General features: G+C 42.6%; 1 protein-coding gene across 3 annotated transcripts in view; it reads left to right on the top strand.

Annotated features, from left to right (window-relative positions):
- Positions 1-26,276, top strand: part of LOC133124295 (intersectin-2-like) — a 115,788-nt gene that overhangs the window by 25,971 nt on the left and 63,541 nt on the right. For all 3 annotated transcript variants that reach the window (XM_061235386.1, XM_061235377.1, XM_061235367.1), the window contains 8 exons: positions 4,676-4,731; positions 5,508-5,767; positions 16,297-16,446; positions 17,794-17,934; positions 19,690-19,777; positions 20,367-20,506; positions 24,552-24,691; positions 24,816-25,450. In XM_061235386.1, coding sequence (XP_061091370.1) covers positions 4,676-4,731; positions 5,508-5,767; positions 16,297-16,446; positions 17,794-17,934; positions 19,690-19,777; positions 20,367-20,506; positions 24,552-24,691; positions 24,816-25,450 — 1,610 coding nt within the window. The remainder of the gene's footprint in view (positions 1-4,675; positions 4,732-5,507; positions 5,768-16,296; positions 16,447-17,793; positions 17,935-19,689; positions 19,778-20,366; positions 20,507-24,551; positions 24,692-24,815; positions 25,451-26,276) is intronic.

The following is a 26,276-nucleotide window of genomic DNA, read 5'->3' on the forward strand; positions in this document are numbered from 1 at the left end:
AGACCACAGGTTTTTCATGGGATGTAAGTCTGGAGACTGAGATGGCCATTGCAGAACATGGTTCTTGTTTTTACTTAGCAGTTCCTGTGTGGATTTTGATGTATGCTTGCAGTCATTGTCCAGCAGGACAATCTAAGTCTCAGCTAGACATGACCAGATTTTCTGCCAATATTCCCTGGTACTCCCAATGTGACAACATAAACTCACTTAGCACTTTTATTAGGAACACCTACTTATTCTTGTGGTCATCTAATCAGCCAATCATGTGGCAGCAGTGCAATGCATAAAATCATGCAGATACGAGTCAGGAGCTTCAGTTAATGTTCATATCAACCATCAGAATGGGGAAAAGATCTCAGTGATTTCAACTGAGGCATGATTGTTGGTGCCAGACGGGCTGGTTTGAGTATTTCTGTATCTGCTGATCTCCTGGGATTTTCATGCACAACAGTCTTACTCAGAATAGTGCAAAAACAAAAACATCCAGTGACCGGCAGTTCTGTGGACGGAAACATCTTTGAGGTGGAAAATGTCCAGTCTGGTTTGAGAAAAGGCTATGGTAATTCAGATAACCACTCTACAATTGTGGTGAGCAGAAACGGAATGCACAACATGTTGTACCTTGAGCACAACAGCAGAAGATCACGTCAGGTTTTACTTCTGTTTGCCAAGAACAGGAGGCTGAGGATGTAGTGGGCACAGGGTCACCAAAAATGGACAGATGGAGAATAGAAAAGCATAGTCTGACCCTACCAGCAGCATGAATCCATGGACCCAACCTGCTTTGTGTCAACAGTCCAGCCTGGTGGCGATGCTGTAATGGTGTGGGGAATGTTTTCTTGGTACACTTTGGGCCTGGTAACACCAATCAATCATCGCTTGAATGCCCCAGCCTATTTGAGTATTGTTGCTGACATGTGCATTCCTGGCGGCACGGATGGCGCAGTGGGTAGCACTGTCGCCTCACAGCAAGGAGGTCCTGGGTTCGAATCCCCGTCGGCCGGGGCCTCTCTGTGCGGAGTTTGCATGTTCTCCCCGTGTCTGCGTGGGTTTCCTCCGGGTACTCCGGTTTCCTCCCACAGTCCAAAGACATGCAGGTTAGGCTGATTGGAGAGTCTAAATTGCCCGTAGGTATGAGTGTGTGAGTGAATGGTGTGTGTGCCCTGTGATGGACTGGCGACCTGTCCAGGGTGTATTCCTGCCTTTCGCCCAATGTATGCTGGGATAGGCTCCAGCCCCCCTGCGACCCTGTTCAGGATAAGCGGGTTCAGATAATGGATGGATGGATGGATGTGCATTCCTTCATGGCCACAATGTACCCATCTTCTAATGGCTACTTCCAACATGATAATGCACCATGTCCCAAAGCAAAAGTAGTCTCAAGCTGATTTCATGAACATGACAATGAGTTCAGTGTTCTTCAGTGGCCTTCCCAGTCACTGGATCTGAATCCAATAGAACACCTTTGGGATGTGGGAGAACGGGAGAATTGCAGCATGAATGTGCAGCTCACAAATCTGCAGAAATTTTGTGATGCAATCATGTGAACGTGGAACAGAATCTAAAAGGAATGTTTTCTTATCTTGTGGGAAAGTGTAGTTTGATGCAAGGTGACTTTGCCTAGTTTTGCAATGTGGCATCCGTCAACAGCATATGCTGCTTTTCCACTTTTTCTGAACAGTGTTGTGCAATTTACACTAACCATTTCATGTTAGTCTAGCCTACTGTTTATCCATGGCGACAACATGTTTATGATTTGCTCGTCTTCTCTCCTCTTTTTCCCTTTTCCGAATCTCCTTCAGTGTCCTTCTAATATCGGTGCATTTTCCGTGCCAATGTTTACCAATTACCCCAACAACAGCCCAGGTTTGATCGCTGAGTATATAATCTTGGGGGTCTATCAGTTCAGCGTCTTCCTATTGGTATAGAATTGGTATTGAAATTCAGAACACATAGTGTTCGTCCTGGCGGCACGGATGGCGCAGTGGGTAGCACTGCCGCCTCACAGCAAGGAGGTCCTGGGTTCGAATCCCCGTCGGCCGGGGCCTCTCTGTGCGGAGTTTGCATGTTCTCCCCGTGTCTGCGTGGGTTTCCTCCGGGTACTCCGGTTTCCTCCCACAGTCCAAAGACATGCAGGTTAGGCTGATTGGAGAGTCTAAATTGCCCGTAGGTATGAGTGTGTGAGTGAATGGTGTGTGTGCCCTGCGATGGACTGGCGACCTGTCCAGGGTGTATTCCTGCCTTTCGCCCAATGTATGCTGGGATAGGCTCCAGCCCCCCTGCGACCCTGTTCAGGATAAGCGGGTTCAGATAATGGATGGATGGATGGATGGATAGTGTTCGTCCTTGTCAAGAGGCTGTGTGGACTCAGGGATGCAAGGAACAGTTGGCTCTCAGGTGTATATGATCAAGTCATTCAAGCTTATCTGCAGTTTCTTCATACTACATTGGTCTTGAATTTAGAATGCGCCAGTGGCCACTGGCTGGCAGCCCCGCAGGGCAATGCAAAATTGGCTCTAGCATCTCCAGTTACAGTTGTGTTCAAAATAATAGCAGTGTGTTTAAAAACGTGAGTAAAGCTCAAAATCCTTATAGTAGTTTTTATTTCGATGCATTGGGAACACTGCACATTATATCCTAAATCAAAACATGAAGAAAAATGTGTCAATTTTTAAATTACTTTACAGAAAATGAAGAAAAATGAATATTGGGCTGTTCAAAAAAATAGCAGTGTCTGCATTTTTCTTTACAAACTCAAATATTTACTGTATAAACTGAAAAATCTTCAGGATTTAGCATTCCTGTGAATCACTAAACTAATATTTAGTTGTATAACCACGGTTTCTGAGAACTGCTTCACATCTGTGTTGCATGGAATCGACCAACTTCTGGCACCTATGAACAGGTATTTCAGCCCACGATGATTTGACAACATTCCACAATTCCTCTGCATTTCTTGGTTTTACCTCAGAAACAGCATTTTTGATGTCAGCCCACAAGTTTTCAATTGGATTAAGGTCCGGGGATTGGGCTGGCCACTCCATAACTTTAATTTTGTTGGTCTGGAACCAAGATGCTGCTCGCTTACTGGTGTGTTTGGGGTCGTTGTCTTGTTGAAACACCCATTTCAAGGGCATTTCCTCTTCGGCATAAGGCAACATGACCTCTTCAAGTATTTTGATATAGGCAAACTGATCCATGATCCCTTGTATGCGATAAATAGGCCGACACCATAGTAAGAGAAACATCCCCATATCATGATGCTTGCACCACCATGCTTCACTGTCTTCAGAGTGTACTGTGGCTTGAATTCAGTGTTTGGTGGTCGTCTGACAAACTGCCTGTGTCCCTTGGACCCAAAAAGAACAATCTTTCATCAGTCCACAAAATGTTTCTCCATTTCTCTTTAGGCCAGTTGATGTGTTCTTTGGCAAATTGTATCCTCTTCAGCACGTGTCTTTTTTTTAACAGTGGGACTTTGCGGGGGCTTCTTGCCGATAGATTAGCTTCACACAGGCGTCTTCTAATTGTCACAGTACTCACCGGTAACTGCAGACTGTCTTTGATCACCCTGGAGCTGATCATTGGCTGAGTCTTTGCCATTCTGGCTATTCTTCGATCCATTCGAATGGTAGTCTTTCGTTTTCTTCCACGTCTCTCTGGTTTTGATTTCCATTTTAAAGCATTGGAGATCATTTTAGCCGAGCAGCCTATTATTTTCTGCACTTCTTTATACGTTTCTCCGTCTCCAATCAACGTTTTAAACAAAATACGCTGTTCTTTTGAACAATGTCTGGAACGACCCATTTTTCTCACGGTTTCAGAGAGAAATGCATGCAAACATGTGCTGGCTTCATCCTTAAATAAGGGCCACCTGATTCACACCTGTTTTTTCACAGAATGAATGACCTCACTAATTGAACTCCACACTGCTATTATTTTGAACACGCCTCTTTCAATTAATTATTCAATTACACAGACTCAGGAGCATATGTATCATGAATGTTGGGTCTGTTGGTTTTCTATGACTCTACTACACCTACTGGTAAATAATTTGCCATGTAGTAATATATTTTCTACCAAAAACAGTGATTGATCTGGTAAGTCATGTTGGACTGCTATTATTTTGAACACAACTGTATAATGAGCCATGCAATTGGCGTGAACATACCAGAATATTATTATTCACTCAGTGAGCACTTTAGTAGGTAATTATTAGACTTATTTTTTAGACTTGAATCTTCAGAGATGCTCTTATGCATACCACTGTTGTAATGTGTGCTTATTTGCATTCCTGTCACCTTCCTATGAGCTTCGACCAGTCTCGCCCTTCTCCTCTGACCCCTCTCATTAACAACGCATTTCTGCCCGCAGAACTACTGCTCACTGAATGTTTTTTGTTTTTCGCACAATTGTCTGCAAACTCTAGAGACTGTTGTGTGCGAAAATCCCAGGTGATCAGCAATTTCTCAGCTACTCAAACCACCCTGTCTGGCACCAATAATCATTCCATGGTCAAAGTCACTAGGATCACATTTCTTCCCCATTCTGAAATTTGGTCTGATAAACAGGTGAACCTCTTGACCATGTCAGCATGCTTTTCTGCTTTTAGTTGCTGCCAAATGTTTGCTTGTATATTTCCATGAGCCATAATGTTTTTGTTTTTGTTTTACAGAGGGCAGGGATCTAGTGGTGGGACAAATGGAACCACTCCCACTAACTTGGGCAATGGTACTCAAATCTATTGGTTACACCATTACAAATCCTACACCACACTGCACATTTAAACCGCATGACAAGTTGTTTTTGTAAATATTAGTAATACAATGGATTCAGAATGTATTCAGACCCCTTCATTTTTTGAACATGTTGTGTTATAGATTGTATTTAAAATGGCCATTTTTATAACATTAGGCAGCAAGTGAACAGTCAGTTCTTGAAGGTGATGTGTTGGAAGCGGGAAAAAATGGGCAAGTGTAAGGATCTGAGCGACTTTGATAATGGCCAAATTTTGATGGCTAGACGACTGGGTCAGAGCATCTCCAAAATTGCAGGTTTTGTGGGGTGTTCCCAGTATGCAGTGGTTAGTACCTACCAAAAGTGGTCCAAGGAAGGACAACCGATGAACCGGCGACAGGGACATGGGCATCCAAGGCTCATTGATGCGCATGGGGACAAAGGCTTTTTGGAAATTTTATCCATTTAAAATTAAATCTACTACAAAAAAGTAAAGTGGTCTGAATACTTTCTGAAGCCACTGTATTCTGAAATTCAAGTAAACCATACAATTCCCTGGTTGGTTTTGGACCCCTGGAATGAGTAGAACATGTCTAAAACATTTCTTGAACTAAATACTGTACCCTCTTCTGTTTCTCAATTGTGCCTTGCCCTGTCTGATACTGTACTGCACACATGCAACTGAGTTTGGCGACTTTATTTCTGCTAAAGTTGAAGAGATGTTGACAGGACACAAAGCTTGTTGTCTGGTCTTTCCCTTCATATTGCAGTGACATCTGAAGACAAACACAATAACACTGACAAGGGCCATGTGGAGCTGGAAAGGCGGAAACAAGCCCTACAAGATCAGCAGCAAAGGGAGGAGGAATGCCGGCTTCAGAAGGTGCAGGACGAGAAAGAGCGACATTTGAGGGAGGCCAGGGAGGAGGTGAGGAAGAGGCAGCTGGAGCAGGAACGGAGGCTGGAACGCCAGCGTCAAATGGAGAGGCAGAAAGAGGAGGAGAAACAAAGACAGCGAGAGAAGGAGCTGGTAAGATGTGGTCCACAACTCACTTGGATTTCAAACAGAAACCGCATAAACTATCTAAATGCAGTATTTTGCAAAAGTATTCAATTTATCTGAGCAGAATGTTTTTGTTTTATTTTTAAAAAAAATTTTGTGACAGTGTAAGAAGAAAAGTGGAATTGCTAGTTTTGTCTCCTCCAAATGTAATATTTGTCTTTTGTGGTATGCAGTAAACCCATTTATGTCAACATGGGTTTGGCGACACAACAGGTTACATGTCAGTGGAAACGTTCGGTGTTCAGTAATTTTCATAATTTCAATTTCACTTTCTTACATTCGTGCTGTTTTCAATGATGCAGTCCTAAGTCAACTTTTACAGCTTTGCACTTTTGCACAAGGAAGTGGCGTTTAAGTAAAATGTTTAATTCTAATCTGAATTACCATAGCCTTTCTAATTCTATAATTTTGTGTTTTATTTGGCGCTCCCCCATCGAGATCTGCCGGGCGAATGCAAATTTGCATGTATTTTTCCACAGTAACTACAGACGTCATCAGCATTTACTGAGATACTCAAACCACAGGGTGGTTTGCTCAAACCAATCATTCCATGGTCAAAGTCACTTAGATCACATTTCTTCCCCATTCCGACATTTGGTCTGAAAAACAGCTGAACCTCTTGACCATGTCTGCATGCTTTTATGCATTAGTTGCTGCCAAATGATTGGCAACTTTATAGCTACGAGAGCTGAGTCTTTTGCTGATTTAACTAGTCTAGTGTTTATGTAGGATGACAAAAACAACTCACTTAGATTTTCTTATTTTATTTTATTTTTCTTATCTTAATGTTTCTTTTTAAAATCTTATGTCTAAAAATGTGCATTGTTTTAAGAAGTTTGCAGAAATTATATCACCAGACTGAAACATGTGTTGAACAAGCTAATTAGAAGCCTATTACTTCACCTAACTTGATCGCAAAAAATTTTAGGTTACCCGTTTTACATTTACATTTACATTTTGGTCATATGGCAGACGCTTTTAATCCTAAGCGACTTACAAGTGCATAGGTTCTTCCACAGGTTAAAAGCATCAAATCCATAACTAGTAAAATACTCATAAAGAGCTATTCTAAATAAAGACATTCATCGTAAGTGCAATTTCTTTTTTCTTTTCTTATTTATTTTATTTATTGAGGGTTAGGGTTAGACAATAGGGATATCAGAAGGGGGGGGGAGGGGGGGAATCAGGACTAAGGTATAGTCTAAAGAGGTGTGTTTTTATTCTGCAAAATTCCAAGTCATTCCACCACTGAGGAACCAGAACGGAAAACGTGTGAACGTGCAGATCGACCGCCAGGTGCTCATAGTGAGGGAACCACAAGGCGACCAGAGCTGGCAGACCGGTGTGGTCTTTCAGGGGAGCAATAGGGAGCAATTAAAGGTTGTATGTAAAGTGGGGCAGTCATCCACGCAGATATATCAGCCAAGCAGGTAGAGATCTGTGTGGTGACCTGGGTATTGGGAGGGAATGAAAGAAAGAGTTGAGTATCATCAGCATAAGAATGGTAAGAAAAGTCATGGGAAGAGAGAACAGAACCAAGAGACATGGTATATAGAGAGAAGAGGAGGGGACCAAGAACTGAGCCCTGTGGGACTCCAGTTTGTAGGGGGGGTGGGTCAGAGGCTGAGCCCCTCCAAGTCTCCTGGTAGGAACGACCAGAGAGGTAGGAAGAAAAGCATGAGAGTGCAGATCCTGTGACACCCATCCCAGTCAGCGATGAGGGGATGAAGATCGTTCTGGAGAAGATAAGTTGACAGTTGGGAGCAGACCACACATTCCAGAGTTTTAGATGAAAGGGAAGAAGAGAGACAGGCTGGTAGTTGTTCGGAGCAGAGGGGTCAAGAGTAGGTTTTTTGAGCGGGGGAGTGACTCTGGCCCTCTTAAGCGAATAGGGTATTGTGCCGGTAGAAACGGAGGTGTTGATGAGAGAGGAGAGAAAAGGGAGATTGTCATTAGAGATGGATTTTCGAAGGGGAGAAGGGATGGGGTCAAGAGGACAGGTGGTTGGGGGGTGGAATGTGAGGAGTTTCAAAGTGTCGGAGTCAGAGAGGGGAGAAAGAGAACAGGGAGTTGGGGAAGGTAGGAGGGTCACAGATAAGAAGATAAACACTGACATAACTTTGTGACAAATTCAACAATTTAACAAGTCGTAACATGGTACTTGCCTAAACAACCACTCGCCATCCTGCATGTTGTGGAAGTGAGATGAGGCAGTCTGACAATGTATAAAACAAAGTAGGCTTCTTTGTAAAGCTTATTAAGGAATTAATTTTCCCAGTTCATTGTACATAATGAAACCTCCATAGCTCATCAGTAGTAAATCAAATTTTGAACATTGCTTGTTTTCTGTCACTTCTTATACAAACTAGCTGAACTTGACAAGAACACACGGGACTGTCACAAGCACGAAAGGAAGCGATGTTGTATTTACTTGTGGATGACTTGGAACATTCGAATTCTGTGGCGTTCCAGGGCTGCGGTTTCCATTGCTGTGCTAAATGCATGAACCACGTCACTTTATGTGCAGTGCTTTTTTATGGTGATTATACATGTATTTGCTATTGCCCAAATAGTGCCAATAATAGACGGCATCAAAAAGAAAATGTTTTTATATGAAGAAATTACACATTATACCTTTAATGTTCGGTACTGATTACCAAACACAAGTGCACAACCGTTAAAACCCTTTACAAAATGTATTTATTTGCTTTAATTCCTTATTGTCAAAATATCAATGAAATCGCCAAATTGAGTTAATTTTGCAATGCTTTTACACCATACAAATGACACAATATGTTGTGTTGCTGCAATTGTAATGGCTACCAAGGAATAAGTTTAATAACTGCGTGAAATGCATGTCACAACCACAACACAGCGGATTGGCAAATTGTAATTAGCTACAAATGTATTTTGTATAGCCTAAATGTGTTGTAGCAGACTGGACAAGATTATTTTTGCCTGCAACAAAAGCGTTCTGTAAAGCAAGAAATGCCTACATTATAAAAAAATGCTTGGATGGTTTTAGCCCAGGCTGTTGGATTGATCATTTGACCCATACATTGAGTGAAAATAATTACATTGCTAGGTTAAATCTGACCCAAACATTGGAATAGTCCACGTCTCATTGCAATCACTGCTTTTATCAAAATAAATTAAGTGATGCATACATGTAAACACAAATGCAAAAGGAGCTGGCCAAAATCTTTTTTATCTGTGTGTACAATTTCTAGACTTTAGATTTAGTTTTCGGAAAACAAATTAATTCTTATTTTCCTCAAAGTAACGCAAGCCCTTGGCAAACATAGCCCCTTAAAGCCAGATCAGAAACATTCAGTCGCGTCAATGGCTCACACTGAAAGAATACAACATTATAAATAATGTGTTGTAACTTGGCAAAGTTCCATAATGAAGGACCGACACAGTGACATTCAGAAAAGCTTTATTAAAGGATTTCACAACATGGCAGCCAGGCCCCCTTTGGATAGCAATCGGATCGAGAGCCCCACCCACGGTGGCACTTACTTACTTACTGCAGCAATACACGATTCTTGTAGCTTAGTTACATTGGTAGAGGCAATAGTTACGCTGTTGAACTAGCATTTAGTCGTTTAACTATTTTAAAAATGAGGAGTAGTCTCTCATGTACTCTGTAGAGTGTCCCATGCGCAACGCATGCCGGGAGTTTCTGACCAATTCGGCCAAAACAGCCCCCGGACGCTACAATATTAACATTATTGGGTAAAAACTAAACTTATATGAATTATATGAATTCACTGTAAACAAAACAAACAAACAAAAAAAAACATCTGGCTTTTCTGTTATAACGTTAGACTAACCGCTTGGTGAAGCTGCCCAGCTCGAGGCACTGGAACGGCAGAAGCGGGAAGAATGACCCAGCAGCTGGGTTCCGATCGACCCAGCAGCTGGGTTCCGATCAACCCAGCCACAGAGTAACGGAAATTTTGGGGGAAATCAACATTAAGTTACCCAGCGAACAGGCTAATTATAACCTAACATGTCAACCCAGCATTACATAGCCTATGGTGTATTTCAAGTTAGGCAAATAAAGCTAGTGCATCCCAGCAGAATATTTCAACAGCTCTTCTGAGTGGCAAAATGGATTGGGCGCACAGGATTACCAGTCACAACGATTGAAGATGAGGATTTTGTTCTAATGATGGAGACAGTAGATAGGAGGCTGACTGTTCCAAAGAAAACTAAAATAAGCAAATCTGATTGACAAACATTATGAAGATGAAAGACAAAAATTCTAAAAGAAACTGGCTGCTGCCCAGAGAGTATCTACTGGCATTGGCTTGTGGACAAAAAAAAAGGACTGAGCTTCATTTCTTGCTATAAGTTCATGCTACTTTTGTGTAGAACAAAATAAACCCGAACACATATTATTGAGACTTGGTTTTATATGGATTAAAATTCATGATAAATAAAGGTATGTTTCATGTAATCACAACAGTTACCTGTGTCTGTATTGCACATTCAATCCGTAATACCATTCCATAATAACAGGTGAATAGATGTTTCCTCCAGGAATATATAATGAGTTTGGAAATTCTAGAGAGATGCTTGAATAATGCATTACACCTTAACTAAACCCATTAGATTTTATTCGACTAAATCTACTGTATTTACTAAAATCTTATGATATTCGGTCGACTAAAACTAGACTAAAACTAAAACAATTCAGATGTCTAAAATATGTCAAAAACTAAATGGCATTTTATTCAAAAGACTGACAAAAACTAAATCAAAATTTGCTGTCAAAATTAACACTGGTTGAGACGGGCCTTAAGTGGCTCAAGTCAGATTCAGATACTTGTGTTTTAAGTTGACTTTGGAAAAGTATTTTTCCTAAACTAGCTTGCTAATATTAATAGTAATTTTCATTTACTATAATCATAGATATGGTGTCCAATTGTGGTTATGCACGTCTGATCGATGTTTCATTTCAGTATACAGTGCTATCTGTATGTATTTGGATAGTTTTTGTTTTTCTAGTGCAGCACATTGGATTTGAAATTAAACCATAAATGTGAGGTTGGAGTGCAGACTTTCCCCATTAATTTGCGGGTATTTACATCCATATAGTGTGATATTGTAGGAATCACATCCCTTTTTATACATATTCCCCTATATTTTATGGGACAAAAGGTAATTGGATGGTTGGTTTCTCAGCTGCTTCTGAACAGTTGGGTGTATTCAGTGCCTTCTTTAGTGCAGGTATAAGAAAGCTTTCAGTATCTAATCTAGGCTTCTAAACTTTTGGAGTCTTATTGGTGTTTGTCAACATGAGGCCCAGAGTTGTGCCAATGGAGTCAAGGAAGCCGGTCAGACATATACAAATATACTGTTTAAAACTATATTTATACTTTATACTGTTTTTTTTATTTGTTCAAGTCATGTAAAACTGTGGAAATGCCATTTATTGATCACACATTGCAAAATCCATCCATCCATCCATCCATCCATCCATCCATTTTCACCTGCTTATCCGGAGTCGGGTCGCGGTGGCAGTAGGCTAAGCTGGGTATTCCAGGTGTCCCTCTCCCCAGCAACGTATTCCAGCTCCTTGTGGGGGATCCCGAGGCGTTCCCAGGCCAGGAGAGATATATAATCTCTCCAGTGGGTTCTGGGTCTACCTCGGGGTCTCCGCCCAGTTGGACGAGCCCGGAAAACCTCCAAAGGGAGGTGCCTGGGAGGCATCCTGATCAGATGCCCGAACCACCTCAATTGGCTCCTTTCAATGCGAAGGAGCAGCGGCTCTACTCCGAGCTCCCTCCGGATGTCCGAGCTCCTCACCCTATCTCTAAGGCTCAGCCCAGCCACCCTATGGAGGAAGCTCATTTTGGCCGCTTGTATACGCAATCTCGTTCTTTCGGTCACTACCCAAAGCTCGTGACCATAGGTGAGGGTTCGGACGTAGATCGACTGGTAAATTGAGCTAGTCGGCTTAGCTCCCTCTTCACCACGACGGTCCGGTGCAACGCCCGCATTACTGCTGACACTGCACCAATCCGCCTGTCGATCTCACGCTCCCTTCTACCCTCACTCGTGAACAAGACCCCGAGATACTTGAACTCCTTCACTTGGGGCAATGACTTGTTCCCAACCCGGAGGGAGCAATCCATCGTTTTCCGGCAGAGAACCATGGCCTCGGACTTGGAGGTGCTGACTCTCATCCCGGCCGCTTCACACGGCTGCAAACCGCTCCAGTGCATGCTAAAGGTCACGGTCCGATGAAGCCAGTAGAACCACGTCACCTGCAAAAGGCAGAGATGCAATTCTGAGGTCACCAAACCGGACACTCTCCTCACCTCGGCTGCGCCTTGAGATCCTGTCCATGAATATCACAAACAGGACCGGTGACAAGGGGCAACCTTGGCGGAGTCCAACACCCACTGGAAACGTGCTTGACTTTGTGCCGAGGATGCGGACACAGCTCTCACTTTTGTTATACAGGGACCGGATGGCCCGTAAAAACGGCCCCGGTACCCCATACTCCCGCAGTACCCCCCACAGTGCTCTTTCCACCGCCCAACAACATCCCCAGTCCGGGTCAGCAGTTCTCCTCCCCTGCTGAAAACAGCCTGAGGCTTTCCCTTTCTGAGTAGTCGGATGGTTTGCCAGAACTTCCTTGAGGCCACCCGAAAGTCCTTCTCCATAGCCTCCCCGAACTCCTCCTATACTCAGGTTTTTGCTTCAGCAACTGCCGAAGCCGCAGCCCTTCTGTCCACCCGGTACCCGTCTGCTGCTTCAGGGGACCCCTGTTTGACGGCCTCCCTCACCGCTGGTGTCCACCAGTGGGTTCTTGGGTTTGCTGCCCCGACAGGCACCGATGACCTTCTGGCCACAGCTCCTGGTTGCCGCCTCTGCAATGGAGGCTTTGAACATGGCTCACTCGGACTCCATGTCCACAGTCTCCCCCGGGATGTGTGAGAACTTCCTCCGGAGGTGGGAGTTGAAGACTTCGTGGACGGGGGCCTAGGCCAGACGTTCCCAGTTCACCCTCACTACACGTTTGTGTTTACCGGGTCTGTCCGGCAGCCTCCCTGGCCATTTGATCCAATTCACCACCAGGTGGTGATCAGTTGACAGCTCTGCTCCTCTCTTCACCCGAGTGTCCAAGATGTACGGCCGCAGGTCTGATGATACGACCACAAAATCGATCATCGATCTTTGGCCTAAGGTGCTCTGGTACCAAGTACACTTATGAGTAACCCTAGGCTCGAACATGGTGTTTGTTATCGACAATCCATGACCAGCACGGAAGTCCAATAACAAGACACCACTCGGGTTAAGATCGGGCAGGCCATTCCTCACAATCACCCCCTTCCAGGTTTCTCCATCATTGCCCCCGTGAATGTTGAAGTCACCCAGCAGAACTATGGAGTTTCCGGGTGGCACCCTTTCCAGGATGCCGCCCAGAGACTCCAAGAAGGCCGGATACTCTGAACTGCCGTTTGGTGCATAAGCACAAATGACAGTCAGAGCTTTCTCCCCAGCAACACGTAGTCGCAGAGAGGCAACCCTCTCATTCCCCGGGTGGAACTCCAGCACAGTGGCGCTCAGCCGATGGCTTGTGAGTATCCCCATTCTCCCAGTCCAGCCCCTCTCCAGGAGTTTGGTTCCGGAACCAGTGCTGTGCGTGGAGGTGAGCCCAACTATATCTAGTTGGTACCGCTCCTCCCCCCACACTAGCTCCGGTTCCTTCCCCACCAGCGAGGTGACGTTCCACGTCCCCAGAACCAGTCTGCGACGCTGAGGATCAGCAAGCCCGGTTCTCCGCCTTTGCCTACTGCCCGTTGGGCAAAGCACCCGACTCGGATGCCGACCCCTGCAGGTGGTGAGCCCACAGGGCGGCACCCCACGTGACCAATTCGGGCTGTGCCCGGCCGGGCCCCATAGGATAAGGCCCGGGCACCAGACACTCGCCAACGAGCTCCCCTCCTGGGTCTGGCTCCAGAAGGGGGCCCCGGTTTCCCTTTTCCGGGCGAGGTATCTTGGTGCTTGTTGGGCCGTGTCCATTTAAAAATAGCTGAGTATAATTTTTTTTTGTGACATTTGCCGGGACCCTGTGAGAGACCCTTTTTGTTTGCCGGACAAAGAGGGAACCCTGAACCCTCACCAACCCACCTTGCTGGAATAGGTTCTGTTTTGGGTAGAAAATATATTCTGTTTAACTCGATGAAATACAAGCCACCTATCATCACCCAATCGTACAGAGAAATATTTAGAGTACAACCAAAATACAGACCAGTAACTTAAAAGGAAATTCAAACCAATTTACCAATGTCTGGAAACCTGTGCTAGATTACCTGCCAAATAAATGTTTAAATTTGATCCAGAGGTGGAGAGAAAGAGGATCCCTGAGAACTCAGTCTAGCAACGCGGTGTAAACCAGCCTTTAATCCTCTCGTTGGGGGAGCTGATTGGTTTTCCTGAGCGGCACCTCTTCCTCCTTCAGGGCAGAAGCAACCAATCCAATTATAGCTGATTGGAACGTACATACATCTATACCATTAATATATTATATTATTTCTGTTAATATTATTATTAATATTAATAATGTTTATTTTACTAAGGGAAGTAAAATTAACATTATTAGGAGCTTCTTTGTCTGCAAATGGGGACAAACAGTACCTTACCCTCCCTCCAATCCTGTATTGGTCTGTGGTGGTACCTATAGCTGCTTTGAGGAAGCCCTGAGCCATGTTGAAATGAAACAGGCTGGTCAAGCCCTCCTGAGATTACCACATCAGCCCAAGCAATATGGTGGCCTGATGGTGACTCTGGAGGTAGGCATGAGTCCTTGCAAAGGTCTTGCAGAAGCATGCCCGGATGTAGCAGCAGCAGCTAATCACCTTTGAGCAGCTCAACCACCCTGATGAGCACCATTGAAAGCACCTGTCAGTGGCAACTGAATGATGTTGTCAGTCCTGGAGGACTCTTTAGAGTCTGACTTGGTGGATGATGCCTCCCAGACTTCTGGTTCCATTCCTCTGGAGCCTTCAGTCAAGGCAGTAAACTTGGGCAGCGGGGAGTGCACAGTTGTCCCCACCAGTCTGCTCCATGTTTTGACAGACTCATGATGTCACTATCCTCTTGGGAGGCCCCTAGCGTTGGTAGCCTCCCAGGGTCACAGCTTGCCAACCTGGATGGAGCCACAACCTATGTGGTTGCCATAGCTCCACTGGTGGGAGCAAAGGCGGAAGCGAATCACATTGCGTGTGTGGGAAATACCTGGCCGCATAAGCACTAGCTAGTTGCGCTACATAGAAAGCTGAAAACAAAGAAACATGCACATCAGTCAAACAGTATCCACATGTATTACTCTACCATCAGTGTACTCTGTTCCATACTGTGCTTCTGAGCTGCATCATATTATGCCTCTCTCTTATCAAAGTGAACAGGCCAAAGTGAGTGTGCTATTGGTGCTTAGTCTAATACGGTTGCCGTTGCACTGTAGAAAGAAGAGAAAGCAGCTCCCTCTTGTTGATGTATTTGGAGGACTTGCTTGGTGCAGCAGACACTGGCCATGGCCATTCCAGCCCAGGTTTCTGCCTCCCTCTTTGTGATGAAGCCTTTGGTTTGGACCCCTTTCATCCTCCTCTCCAGAGGCAGCTAGGCTGTACATCGTCTGCTCAGTCTGGGCACTGAGGAACTACATTGCTCATATCTGCTCGATTAGACAGATGGATCAGCTTTTTGTCTGTTTTGGGAATTCAGTTTGAGCCCCCACCCCCGCCACATTCCCCTCTTGACTAATTTGCAACTACACTTCACCCATAAGGTGGGGTGTTGACCCATATGAAAATAGCACAAAGGGTTATGTCGGGAACCCAGGTTCTATCAATGAATGTGGCAAAATAGAGAATGAGCCAGCAGACTCGCACATGTATTTGTACCACGTAAACCTTTGTTTTGGTGAATATGATGCATGCAGTCATCCATGATGATTCAATGCTAGATTGAAAAAAATAAATCGGAATACACATTTGTCAAACTGATTCTGAATTTAATTCATGAGGTAATTTGATATTATACACATCAAATTCTTCTGGATTGTTTTGGCAGCCTATGGGAAACAGGGCCCAGTTTGTTTTTAGATTTATTAAAGTTAAACAGTGCGAGAATGAGAATTACTATAATCTTGACATTGTTTAACATTAGTTTGTATATCATATGGCTGGGATGCCCTGCATTTCTTGGATGTTTTTATTTCCATGTACCACATGCAATTGCCGGATGTCATGAATGCGACATGAATAGAGCTATTCAAATAAGTTATGTGTTGTTTCTTACCGTTTATGTAACAATTTGAAAGGTACTTGTTATTTATATATGAATAGTGATTTTTTTGTTTTTATCGTGTATTTTTTCAGTCGTTATACACATTCATTTAGTTTAGCTAAGACTGCATCATATTGGTTATGTGAGGTGTATCTCACAATAGTGTGTGTGTGTGTGTCTCTGTACAGGCAGTGAAGCAAGAGCTGGAAATGCAGACTAAGCTGGAGTTGGAACGGAAGAGATGGAAGGAACTGGAAAGCCACAGGAATGAGGAACTGCAGGACATTGCTCAGCTCAAGGCTAAGAGGAGGAGCCTGGAACTGGAGCTGGAAGCTATGGTGAGAATCTCTTTGGCATGCTTGAGTGCCATATGGCACGCTTGGGACTGAAAGGGTTAAAGCCTAATTACTCTCGATTGCAGGGGCATAGCTAAGGGCGGGACTGGCTGTGCGATCTCCTTAGTAACATTACTGTTATCGGTTAGAAGGACTGGCTAGCACTTATCCCTGTTCTTTGTCTACTGTCTGATTCTGAATGGCTGGTATATGCGTGCTGCAAATGTTACAATAAGCCATAAGTGAACCAACAGCTGTAGAACTACTGTAGCTTGTCGATTGCTAGTGTAGAATGTAAACCTCAATAATACGCCTGATGAATGTGCATTTATTTAAAACTGAGCTTACCATTTCAGCTTACGAAAAAAAAAAAACATTTTGTAAACGTTTGACCGTTCACGCCCCTAATTTTCAATGCTTCCAAGTTGGAGGCTACCAACGCAATGAATTTGACCCATAATTGTGGAATCTATGGGGGATAATGATGATTGATTTTAAAAGTCATACGTGTTGTCCCTGGTCGTAATTACTAACAATGTGGGCATTTCTAAATATTTCTGTCTTTGGCCTGTTCCAGGGGGCAGAGCTAAGCATATAAGAGGGGGGCTGGTGTGCTTATTAGAGTAGCAATAACAGCCCTCACTAAGACTTTTTTGCAGTGTAGGGTAGTAGCTATTGTTACTGTATATAATTAGCAAGGGTAGCCTGTAGCGTAGTGGCTAAGGTACATGACTGGGACCCGCAAACCACCTGCAAGGTCGGTGGTTCGATCCTCAGTGTCGCCACAATAAGATCCGCACAGCCATTGGGCCCTTGAGCAAGGCCCTTAACCCTGCATTTTTTTAATCATTATATAGCCAATGATATATAGCCAATATCATTGGCTTCTGGTTCACAGTCATGTAGAGGGCTCTTGGGGAAGTGTAATTTAAGTTAAATATGTATATCTGTATATTGAATGCAAGTGCGTGAGCAGTTAAAACCCTTCACTTATTCAACATGTAAAATGCAGTTCTTTTGTTTTATTTGTTAATTATTATCAAGAATATCAATATCTGCAAATTTGTTGATAGACAGGGCAACCAATGTGATCAACCTTTATGAAAATGGAGGTTGTGGAGATGTGAAGATTTGAGAAATGTGAAAGACGTGTCAGACAAGGACCAGGCAGTTGTAATCTCCACCTTCAGAAAAAAAAATTTTCTGGCTCATTTGGTGCCCAAGGCCAGTTAATTTTCCCCACAGTTTGATATCCTTCTGTGTAATAGAGAATACTGAACTGAATTAAGCATGCTTGAAAATGCAGAACCCAAACACAACCCCTTATGGATCCCTGATGTTACCATTCAGGGCAACAAGCACAAGCAGATTTCAGACTCTCTGTGGGATGTCCAAAACAAGAAAAAGATCCAGAAGACTGAGCTGGACCTGATCAACCAGAAACACAAATGCTGTGTTAATGAAATCAACACCCTTGAACAGCAGTTTGAGGTAGGATTCCCATCCTTCACTGACCAGTCCTGACACCTTTTAGAATCTGTGCGAGATGGCAAATACGTTGAGGCGTACAGGAATGACACATGGCATAGTGTAAACCAGTGAATTATGCAGGAAAAACAAATTATTAGCTTGGTTAGTTTAGTCTTGGAGGATTATTCCAAGGTCAGGATTAACTCACTCATTATGTTAGAAATTATAGCACAGTGCCACAATACACATGCACAGAGTGTTACTACTGCATAGTATTTTCAGTGCTTAAGTGGCATTAATCCCTTAAGTATCTGATGTTTTCTGAAAGTAATAGTAATTTTAAAGTATTACTAAATGAGTTAAAGAAGCTCAGACACAGTGGAAGTGGAAGATTTCTTAATCACTGAAAAGATTTTCTGTTTTTGAGTAGATACAGGTTATTGTGGCAGTGTCTGGCATGTTTAGAAACAAATTAGAGCCTCCCTTTCAGGGGACAATGTCACCAAAAATTAGTATTCTGAGTACTCTGTTTTTTCTCAGCTATGTCTTGGCAGTTTGGAGACACATGGAAACTAAATTATATTGTGGGTCTGATGTGTAAAATACTATTTTTCTTAGTGAAGTATACAACTCTTTTTATTCTCGGGAAAAAAAAGTGTTTGTTGTGTTTGCATTCACCCTCCCCCTACCTCTCCCTCTCCTTGTATAAGTACAATAATCACAATAACATCTTGTATACTAATATATTCATTGAGGTCAATTGATTGACATTTTTGTCAAATAAGCAAATTTATTATTCAAAAGCAGACTTGCTCCTTATTTATAAGCCTACTAAATAATAATACAATATTTTGAAAATGTGTTTAGATGATTACTGATATAAAATGGGGTCACGACAGTGAAAATTCACTCTATTGTGGAGCCAAAAGTGTTTTCACTGTCTTCCTCAGAAATATTCACAAGAATACTCGAGAGGCTAGATAGACGAGAGATTCCTTGAAAGTCCTCTATTTAGATGTAGGCATCGCAAATTTGTTGTAAAACGTCAACCTTTTTGGCCATAAAACGAAGTGTAACCATTTGAGCGTACGTATTGAAAATGCTACCATTTGCAGGAAAGAAATGCTGGCTTTTATGAAAGCCAAGCAAACTATACACTGTTGGAAACGTAATATCATTAGCATACCATACCACTAGCCGCTTCTAGGTTCAACTGAAGTTATACTCTATTTTTTGCTCACGGATGGGGATCACACCTTTACTGTGCAACATACTGGTCAAAGAAGTTTGTACGTGTGTTTGCAGTAGCGAAATGGACAACAATGATATTTCCTCCAGAGAAATTCTAAGTAAACAATGGAAATTCTCTCGATGTTTCTCCAAGTTTGCATATTTTTAGGATTGCATTATTATGCATTTGGTTTGCTGGACCCTTGCCGTGAAAAGGACACTACCATTACCTTATTTTGTGTAGTATATGGATTTCCAAAATGCAAGGCCCCTAACGCCTCCCACATGTTACAAAATAAGGCACTGTTGTTGCTAAAGCAATGGCATCTTAAAATAGGTTATACTGATAGAACCGTGAGTTTTAATGCTTTCAAGTGGCATATCCTGTTACCATAGTGACCATTGCACCATTAAAAGTGGAATGAAACAGGGGGCAGTGAGACTTAAGGGGTTAATTTACATCAAATTATTTGTGATCACTGTACTGTGCTGATTGTTGCTATTTCTTTTTAGGTCAGTATCTAATGTTCAATACTCTTAATTCAGGACTTTCAGAAGAAACTGAATAAGTTAGTTCCAGAACAGCAGAAGCTGAGTGAGAGACTATGCAACACAGGTTTGAGCAACCTAACCAGTAAGTACAATTTATTTGCCATTAATGCACTGTTGGGAGCAATGCTCAACTGTATAGCTGCGTGGGTGTAGGCCTGTGCATTTCTGTTATGCGCCCATAAAATACCCATCATCAATCTCTCTTTCCTAAGTCTATCATTTGTCAAGCTCACATACATCTGTAATGTCGTAAACTATTACGTTGCATTGTAATAGAGAGTAATCATTGCAAGGCTATCATTAATAAATTCAGTCATGGTTAAGCATGGTCCTATTTTTCTCCCTTCCAAATTAGATTGCCTTCTTTCAAATATAAATGATTCAGTTTCAGGCTATTAACTGTCAATCAGTGTTGTGTGCTGGAGCACATCATTTTTAGCATTCATTAAGAATAATTAATTCGGGGATTTGGAAGGAGATAAAACATTGGAATCTCTGCCTACCCCATGCTTTTGTAATATATTACATCAATGAAATTGAGTACACCAAGGCCTGAAAGAATTGCTTGGTGCTGGTGTGAAAGCAGAGCACAAAATAGTTTATTCAGTTATTTCCAGGAGGCCTGTCCTGTTATTGCTTTTAAATTAAGGCACCGCATGTCCCATGCTCAGCTTCAACGATGACCATGCTGAAGAGGAGTGTTGGAGAAAAGGACAAAGCATGTAGGAAGTTAAAGGAGCAGCTGGAAGACGTGGAGACGGTGATCAACTGTAAGCTTTTAGAGATGGACCACAACACACAGGTCATCGAGGTAAGGCAAGGGGGTAGAGCTTTGCTTATGCTAGTTTAATTATTATAGATAGCTCTTAAAGGCCCACACGCATCAGAATTATTTTACTTGGATCAGTATGGAACACAAATCAAAAGCTCAAGGATAAATAATATGCATGTGGGCCTTTATCAATAATTTTGGTAAATGTTCATTTTCACTTAAAAAATAGAGTAGTATATTGAAAATAATATTGTGACTTTCCCAGTTTCAGGATTCTGGGTGACTTTAATTCCTTTTCTTTAATATCTCAGAGCTTCTACTCCTGTACTGTTCAGGGTTGGGGGGTCATTCATGAATTGAATTAAGAATCGTAATTCCAGTTCAGTCTGCGATGGACTGGCGACCTGTCCAGGTTGTATTCCTGCCTTTCGCCCAATGTATGCTGGGATAGGCTCCAGCCCCCCTGCGACCCTGATCAGGATAAGCGGGTTAGGATAATGAATGGATGGAATTCCAGTTCAGTTCCAGGAGCTCTGTGAAAAGAGGTTGTCTTGCTAAACATTATAAATCAAATCAAATGCATTAAATCATAATGTATGTGTTATGATGACATGGTATGCAGGATCAGTTCTCATTTTTTAGGAAATAAAATGTTATTTTCTGCAGGGCCGGCCAATAATCAACCAACTAACCTTGTTGAAACATATGTGCGAGAAGGCTTGTATAAGCATACAGTGAGCACATTTTTGGTTATTTTTGTTCTGTACTCTAGTTTGTCTACCTTGTGTTTGAAAGGATATAATGGCAATGTATTCTCATCCATATTGACTCTGCAGTATGTTTCAGGTCATTGTCTTGTTGCATAATGAAATGCCGTCCAATAAGTTTGGAGACATTTGGTTTTATCTGAGCAGAAAAATCTGTAGACTTCAGAATCCGTTGTTCTACTTCTGTCTGTAGTCACATCATTGATGAAGACAACTGAGCCTGTTCCACTGGCAGCCATACAGGCCCAAGCCATAACACCCTCTCCACCATGTTTCATAGATGAGGTGGTATGCTTTGGATCATGAGCACATGAGCATTTCCTTTGTTCTCCACACTTTCCTCTTTCCATCACTCTGGTACCTGCTAATCTTTGTCTCATCTGTTCCAGAACTCTTGGGGCCCTTTTATGTGCTTTTTTAGCTAACTGTAATCTCGCCTTTATGGGGGGGAGGGGGGCGGAAGTGGCATGTACAAAAGGTGCTGCCATTTCTAAAGGGTTTATCCGATATGGAATGAAAATACCCTGAAATTAAAGCTCACAGTCTGCACTTCAACCACATTGTCATTGTATCCTTTCAAGCACAAAGAGTACAGAACCAAAATAACAAAATATGTGTTACTGTCCAATGAATTATGGTGCTCACTATATATGCATTTACACTCACCGCACACTTTATTAGGAACATTTTTACTTTATTACACCTAGTTATTCATGCAATTAATGACTAATCAGCCAATTGTGTGGCAGCAGTGCAATGTATACACTCATGTAGATACGGGTCAGTAGCTTGAGTTAATGTTCACATCAACCATCAGAATGGGGAAAATGTTTTATCTATGTGACTTTGACCGTGGAATGACTGTTGTTGGCAGACAGGGTGGTTTGAGTATCTCAGAAACTGCTGATCTCCTGGGATTTTCAAGCAGGCTAGTCTCCAGAGTTTGAAAAGAATGGTGAAAAAAAAATCCAGTCAGAATTCCAGTCAGCAGCAGTTTTCCAGACAGAAACACCTTGTTAATGAGAGATGTCAGAGGAGAATGGCTACACTGGTGAGGTGACAGTAACGCAAATAATCACACATTACAACAGTGGTATGCAGAAGAGCATCTCTCAACATACAACACATCATAACTCTTAAGTGGATAGGCTACAGCAGTAGAAGTCTAAAAAATAAGTCGGGTACCTTCATTAGGAATTTATTAGACTTATTTTATATATCCTGCTTTTTCCTCCACAATAATAGTATTATTAGTATTATAATGACATTTGCCTTTTATCTAATGGAAATAGAAAAGCATAGACACTACCTATTTGTTCAGAACTTATACGTTTCACGCTATCAGTCGAGCAAACAAGTCATCAAATAAAAAAGAACACTGCTTCATTACCAGGCCACTTCATGACAGAATAACCTGTGCTCCTAACCTGCCAGTCTGCACTGATATTAGTGCGGTAACAAGTGCAGTGACTTCGCTGCTGGGCTTAAATGACATTTTAGGCGTCATATGCCATCAAAGGGGGGAAATGCAGCATGGAAATATGTCAAATTTCAGGACTGTCATGCACAAATCAGCCTATTGTTGTAACGTTAGCTAGTGTAGGTTCCTCACGCGGGGCGCCAAATAATGTACGGATTTTACACTGTACGAAATAGTGAGGATGACTATTTGATACCTGTAAGTCTCAGGCCTCACTTGGAGTGCACAAATTGTAGGGGAAATTTAATTAACAATGAAATGTACGAATACTAATGTCTAAAAAGACTAATTTGACTCAAAGTATTACACAATGTGGTTTGTGGATTATTAACTACCAGCTACGTTAGTGAGGAGTTCTGAGTGATTGTTAAAGCTAGAGCGACTACATATGTAGCTTCACTCTATACACATGCGCAAACTGATTTACGGAAGTATACCGCTAACAGAATGCATTCTAACTATAAAACTAAAACAAATATAAAGACACAGATTCCCAATATAAGTTAAGGTTAAGCTAAACATTGGCTATGCCTGGAATGTTTGTTTAGTCTTTCATGCATTACTGGCTCCAGGAATGGTGAGGTGCTGTCCTTGTAGAAACAGCGGTTGAGCCGCGAATCAGTGTCCTTTGGGGGTGAGCAAAGCTGGGGTGTTCCCGTGTGCTGCGAGATGTCATCGGGTCCGTTCGGTCACTGAAAGATGTCCACTGGTTCTTTTTCCGTGTGGAAAGGTTTGTTAGCTGCAGTTGGACCTTTCCATGTGGTCAGCTGAGGCAGCAACGTTTCCACTTAATATAGGCCTCTAAGTTACTGTGAGGTAAGCTATGTGTATCTGTGTGGCCTAGTGGTGCGCTGTGGAGAACTCGGCCTCTGTCTGATTGTTGGAAGCAGGGTGAGATGTAGTTGCAGGGGTCGAGGCAAGAGAAAAGAGGGCAGAGAGTGGGCAACGCGATTGTCCTAGCTCTTATACTGTGAAAGGTTGCTCTCAGCATAACAGTAACTAGACGTCACGCTGGGTTGCTGTTCTAGACATCGCAGAAGTGTCCTGTGGAATCATGGGAAGTGTAGTTATGTAGTCCTTACTCTAGCTAGAGACATCAGCACACTACCGATTTTTTGTTATGCTTGTTATAAAGAAAAGGTCTATAATACATGAATGAAATGACATTAATGACATTATGATGGTTATTTTAAAAATCTTTATTAACAAAGAAAATATATTTGGGTTTTCTTTTTTTTTTTCTCTGCTCCATTCGCCTCCATCTTGCCAATGATTTGCATGGCATTTTGGGAGATTTCTCATAACACTCGGTTTGAAGTGTGCCTCTAAAAAAATTTCTGTTTGGAGGGCTATGTAAAGCTACCACTTCGCCCTACCCCTACCCCCAAAGGGAATCGTGAACGCGCAAAATGGAGGGGTAGGGCTAAGTGGTAGGGTGAATTGAGATTGGGCCCACAAGGCTTCATATATATTATGTTATATTGAAGAGAAAATTAGCTTTTGCATACATTAGGGCCTCCTACCAGCAGCAAAATGACCCTCGACTGATCCGAACGATGGCTGCCATTATTGCTATTTTTTTAGTTATAGTGTGGTGTTGGCATTTCAGTTAATTAACATTTGGATGCTTTTATAATTGTTCCTGGTGGACTTTGCAGTATTTGTAGGCAATGGGATTTTCTGAAATTATTTTGTATGTACAGTATGTATGTATGTACCCCTCATCTCCAGCTTTCATGTTCAAAACTTCTTGTTTTGACTAAGCATTTTGAGTAACGGAATTCATATGGGGTTGAGAGGTGTACAGATTTGAAGCCTGTTTTTATTTTCCTTGCAGAAGCTGAAAGAGAGCCAAAGAAGGCAGCAGTCAGCCCTGGACAAGCTCTCTACCATCAGAGAGGAAAAGCTGCAAGAGCTTGAGAGACTAAGGCAACAAGACCTGGAGAATAGGAAGAGGGAGGAGGAGGAGGCTGACAGGTGATGACACCTTTCTCTTTTAATCTATTTGTGCATTCTGTACAGCATTGCTGACCACATCTAGCATGAGGCAAAATGTCAGTGTGAGTCTTGTGATGTCTTTACTGGGATGTTTTGTGTTCAGGCATGTTATGCTGGAGCAGGAACATTGTAGGCATCAGCAGGAGCAGAGGGAGGCATCAGTGCGTGAGGAGGCACGTCAGAAAGATGAGGAGCATCAGAGAAAGGAAACTAAACAACAGAGGCAAGAACAACTGCAGAGAGAGGAGGAGGAACGTAAGAGAGAAGACGAGACTGCTAAGGAAGAGGAGGCAGAACGTCAGAGGCTAGAGAAGCTACAGAGAGATGAGGAACAGCAGGAGCAGAAGGCCAAATGGAAAGAAGCAGCAGAGGAGGAGAGGAAGCAAGAGCAACGCAAGCTAGCAGATGAGCTAAAGAGGAGACAGTTGGAGCTAGAGCAGAAACACAGAGCAGCTGAGGAAGAGCAAAAGAAGCAAGAGGAGCACAAGGTGATAGATGAAGCTAAGAGGAGACAGGAGATGGAGATGCAGAGTGATGGGGATGGAAGACAGCTGGAAGGGGAGAGAAAGGAGGAGGAGACCAGAGAGGAGGCGAGAAGACCAACGCAGAAGGAAGAAGTGCCTACGGCGAAACTGAAGGACGAGGCCGTCAGGCACCATCAACAGCCACAAGCTTCGACAAAGTCGACTATTAAGGGGAAGGTGGCTGCTCTCCTTAAAGGTATCGAGGAGCGAAAAGGTAAAGGGCATCCCTCATTTCACACTATGCATATACTTCAAAATTAAAAGGTGCATTAAATTAACACTAAAAGTCTCAAGCTGCAAGAGAATGCTGAGTGTTTTTTTAAGGGGAAACGGTTTATGTTCTTAATTTTAACAAAACTATTATTTTCCCACCATATTATTTTTAATGTATGACCAGTATTTGTAACGTAGTTTGCCTACGTCTAAATCGCGAACTAAATGGATTTCCAAGGAATCACACGTCGAAGTGAATGTTTCTGAGGAAAACCGTGGAAACACCTTTGACAACATAAGAGGGAATTTTCAGTTCTGAGACCCCATTTTATATATCGGTGAGAATCTAAATACATTCTCAAATTATTGTATTATTCAGTGCTTATAAATAAGGAACTAGTCGGCTTTTGAATAATAAAGTTTTATTATTCAAAAGCAGTTTTCCGTCGTATATATCCTGTTGATGAATGGCATTTGGCAGACACTCTTAGGCATAACAATGTACAACAAAGTGCACATAACAGAATGGTCGCAATCCACCCACCAGACATTTCTTGAAATGATTATTTTAAATAACTATTATGGCAAAAGTCTTCCTTGAGCTGGGGTTTGGAAGAGAGGAGGAAAAATGGATATATGGAATTGTAACGTCAGCGTACAGATAACAAACAACAGGCATGTATTGCTTTAATCATGGAAGTCTATTGGACCTGTCGCTTTACTGTAAGTTGTACATTGACATGTTTTTCTTTTTTTTTGTCAGCGTTAGCCACGTTGGCTATGTCCTGGAATTCTTCAGTAGCAAAAGTCATTAAGCGTTTCAAACA

The sequence above is a fragment of the Conger conger genome, chromosome 1 (genome assembly GCF_963514075.1).
Source record: "Conger conger chromosome 1, fConCon1.1, whole genome shotgun sequence".
NCBI classification, from domain to species: Eukaryota; Metazoa; Chordata; class Actinopteri; order Anguilliformes; family Congridae; genus Conger; species Conger conger.